The 3,877-nt window shown below is 42.2% G+C and overlaps 1 protein-coding gene across 1 annotated transcript; it reads left to right on the top strand.

Annotated features, from left to right (window-relative positions):
* The first annotated feature begins 2,059 nt into the window (after positions 1 to 2,059).
* On the top strand, positions 2,060 to 3,675 carry LOC120264366 (putative disease resistance RPP13-like protein 1). Its single transcript, XM_039272181.1, has 2 exons — positions 2,060 to 3,386; positions 3,497 to 3,675. Exons 1-2 carry the CDS (start codon positions 2,097 to 2,099, stop codon positions 3,575 to 3,577), a joined length of 1,371 nt encoding a protein of 456 aa, XP_039128115.1. The 5' UTR covers positions 2,060 to 2,096; the 3' UTR covers positions 3,578 to 3,675.
* The last annotated feature ends 202 nt before the right edge of the window (positions 3,676 to 3,877 follow it).

Below are 3,877 nucleotides of genomic sequence, written 5' to 3'. Positions count from 1 at the left end.
TTAGTTAAATATATATATATATATATATATATGGCTTCCTTAAAAAGCTCAAACAAAAGCACAAAGGTCCATATTATTCCCATACCAACTGCAAGACCTTTTTTAAATCAAAAATTTTCTAAAAGACAAAACTGTAATAGCAAGAACCCTAGTGAATAAATACAGAAAGGAAAGATGCTGCTGCCACCACCTCTAATTTATCCTTCAAACACAGACAAATTGCAATTATTGTAATGGAAGTCAAATAGACTATTCATAATTTTTTAATCACACACCTAATGGGCAGGCAGAACAAATGGCTAAATAGAATTGAAAGACAAGAACAAAACTCCTCCTATCTCTCCACACTTGCTTTCTTTGAAACTTGGAAGAGAGAGAAAGCAAAGGCACACTGCTATGGCAAGCTCTATTCTCTCATCCATAATGAATCTCACAGCCAAGCTTCTTGCCTTTGCTCCATCACCATCTCCTTTGAAACCAGATTCATCTTCATCCTCATCTTTAGTAACACCGTCTTTTGCCAAAAAACCTGAACTTTCATCACCATGTTCAGTAAGTATGAAAGCTTTGCCATCATCACTGAGCATCATGGAAGGAGTTGAACAAGCTTACCTCAATGATACAAAGAGATCCAAACTGTAATTGTAGATGCGGAGCGGAAAGGAGTCAAGGATGAGTCCATCAAGCTATGGCTTCTTGAGCTGAAACAAGTGTCTTATGATGCAGAGGACATACTCGGTGACTTTGAATTCGAGCTACTACGGAGCAAAATGGAGGCAGATCGGAAGAAAAGCGTGAGGTATTCGAATATGACCCCTCAGTCCTTTATATGATGCTAATCTGCAAAAATAAAAATGTTGCAAAAGAATTAGAATGGTTTGTGAAATGTTTTGATGAGATCGAAAAAGATCGGGTTAGATTTCATTTGGTGGAGCAGGATGGAGAACTGAAATCAAGAACAAAGATTAGATCACCAACCAGCTCATTAGCTTACCAATCGGAAGTTATCGGAAGGGATGTTGAAAAGAATGAGATCATCAATGCTTTGATGGCTCCACTTGGTGATGATAAGATCAGCGCCAGTGCTGCTCATGTAGTTTGTGTAGTAGGCATGGGAGGGCTGGGCAAGACAACACTTGCCAAGTTGGTCTACAACGATGAGAGGATCATCAATCAGTTCAACTTGAGGGTATGGAAGTGGGTGTTTGAAGCTCATGGTGCGATAGGATTGCTGAGAGGCAACTGTCGAGGAGCTTTCACTGGACAAACATACCATAATGTCACTGATGTCGCCCAGCTTCAATATATGCTGAGCCATATCGTTTGCAGGGAAAAGGTTTCTCTTGGTATTAGATGATGTCTGGAATGATGATCTGATGACATGGGAGTCTCTCAGAGCCCCTTTGGAGAAATGGCCTTAAAGGGGTTGCATCTTCATCACCACTCCGAAGCAGGAAAGTCTCTGATATCACGGATGCTGAGGTAACGCTGGAACTCAACCCATTGAGAAGGAGTGAGAGCTGGGCGTTGTTTTGTCGGCATGCATTTGAAGTTGATGCGACTGAAGCCTTGCCAAGCCTGATAGAAAGGTCAAGCCATTGTAGAGAAGTGCAAGGGGTGCCACTGGCGATAAAAAGGTACTCGGGAGGCCTTTTTATGCTTTGAAGACGAAGAAACATGGGAGGATGTCCAGAGAAGTGAACTGTGGAATTTGGATGAGGGCAAAGACAATATTTTATCATCCCTGATTTTGAGTTATCTCTACCTGCCTGCATCCTTGAAGCCATGTTTCACATACTGCTCTGTAATCCCAAAAGGCTGCTTCTTCAAACAAGAGACCATGGTGAGAATGTGGATGGCTCAGGGTCTAATCCAAACAGAAGATAACAAGCAGATGGAGGGAACTGGGAGGTCCTTCTTCAATGAATTGCGTAGGGAGATCATTAGTCAAGATGCAATACCGGATTTCTTCATGATGCATGACCTTATCCACGACTCTGCAAAGGTCCATCTGGGAGAAGGGTGTTGTAATGCAACCTATGAAGAGTTACAAAGGCATGCTTGAATGTGGCAATACTGTACGGCATCTTTCAGTCATGATGGCAAATGACATATCTTCATTTGGATCCATTAGAGTTTCTGGAATGCTGCGATCACTCTTATTGGCTGCAAGATATCCAATAAACCTCAATGTAATGACTGAAATGTTTTTGAGACTCAGGGTGACCTATCTCAGAGTGCTTGACTTGAGCTCCACCGGCATAGATGAGTTGCCAGACTCCATTGGTGGTCTGAAACACTTGCGCTACCTTAGCCTCACTGCAACTAGTATTCGAAGGCTACCACCATCGCTATGTAGCCTCTATAACCTGCAGACACTAGAGATGCGAGAATGTCATTTCCTTGAAGAGATCCCACAAGATATAGTGAATTTGTCAAACCTGCTTCACCTAGACATCTTTAAGAGTGCATTTGCTAATATCTCCAGAATGTACTTTTCATCTCAAATTGACGAGACACCAACACTTCCTGCTAGTATTGGAAGGTTAACAAGCCTCCAGACTCTTCCACAATTCATGGTAACCGAAGACAGTGGCTGTGCCAGATTGGCAGAACTGAAGGACTTGAATCAGTTGGATGGGCTTCTCTGCATTGTGAACCTGCAGAAATTGGTCCATAGCAAACATGAGGCAAAGGAAGCAAATTTGAGAAGCAAGAAGAACATTACAGATTTGGTTTTGCATTGGAGGAGAAGTGATGATACTATGTTTTTTGCTGAGGGAGGTGATAGAACTATTGATGAGGATGATATTGTGGTGTTAGAAAACCTGCAACCTCATACTAACATCAGGGGCCTGAAGATAGTAGGTTACAGTGCAACAATATTTCCAAATTGGGTGGGGAATCTTACCTTCAGCTGCTTAGAAGAAGTAGAGTTGAGCCACTGCAACAGCTGCCAGTACCTCCCACATCTCAGCCTACTCCCATCTCTGAAGCGACTGCAAGTTTCTTATATGAAGCTTTTTAAACAATGGGGAAGAGAGCCAAATGATGCACGGGAAGGAACATATTTCCCTTGTCTCCAAGAACTCAGTATCGATAACTGCTACTCTCTTCCATCAATCTCCCTCCATGGTTTGACAGCATTGGAGAAACTGCATATTAACAACTGCAAGGAATTCAAGGCCATTGGTGGTTTAAACTCCCATCTTACATCTGTGAAAACTTTGACATTCAAGTACTGTTCAGAACTACAGTTTGTTGAAGAGCAAGAATTGCCAGTGAAGCTTAAGGAAATGCGCGCTATTGGATGCCCCTTACTTCAAGAATGGTGCCAAAGACACCGTGGAGAGTTCCCTAATGTTTCCCTAAGCTTCAAAGCAGAGGTAATGAAATACTGCATATTGCTTTTGTTTCCTTTTGCTGTTCATTCTGTATCGATTTCCTTGTTTATGAAATCTTATGTTGGCTAATGTCAAAAACCTCAATTGTGAAGAGTTTCATGGGAGGGAGGCAATCACCTTATGCTTCTCCTGGCTTGAATGTTGCTCTCTACTTGAGTCACATCAGCCAATGAGAGCAGCCTTGGACCATTGAGCTGAGACAAACATGCATGCTCTTCTCAGAGGATCAACATTATTTTGCTTGCTGTCTTCACTCTTGTATCCCATGAACTATGAGGAAAATCATTGTGCCATAGTTGATGGTTCAAGTAATTATTTCCGGGGAGTCAGTGATGACCTTTTTCCTGGCCAGCAAGAAGAAACTTTCCCAAGAAATTAGAAATAGGTGAGCAAACATGGAAGGAGGTCCAAGTCAACGCCAGCAACTGGTCTCCACTTCTTCAAAGTACACAAAAGCTGATCAATTCTGGGTG

The sequence above is a fragment of the Dioscorea cayenensis genome, chromosome 7 (genome assembly GCF_009730915.1).
Source record: "Dioscorea cayenensis subsp. rotundata cultivar TDr96_F1 chromosome 7, TDr96_F1_v2_PseudoChromosome.rev07_lg8_w22 25.fasta, whole genome shotgun sequence".
Taxonomy (NCBI): Eukaryota; Viridiplantae; Streptophyta; class Magnoliopsida; order Dioscoreales; family Dioscoreaceae; genus Dioscorea; species Dioscorea cayenensis.
Note: the sequence above shows the minus strand (reverse complement) of the source record. Positions and strands in the feature narration are given on the sequence as shown.

Coding starts and splice junctions, on each gene's coding strand:
- LOC120264366 (XM_039272181.1), top strand. CDS start 2,097: ATGATGGCAAATGACATATCTTCATTTGGATCCATTAGAGTTTCTGGA. Junction 3,387..3,496: donor CCCTAAGCTTCAAAGCAGAG/GTAATGAAATAC, acceptor TCAATTGTGAAG/AGTTTCATGGGAGGGAGGCA.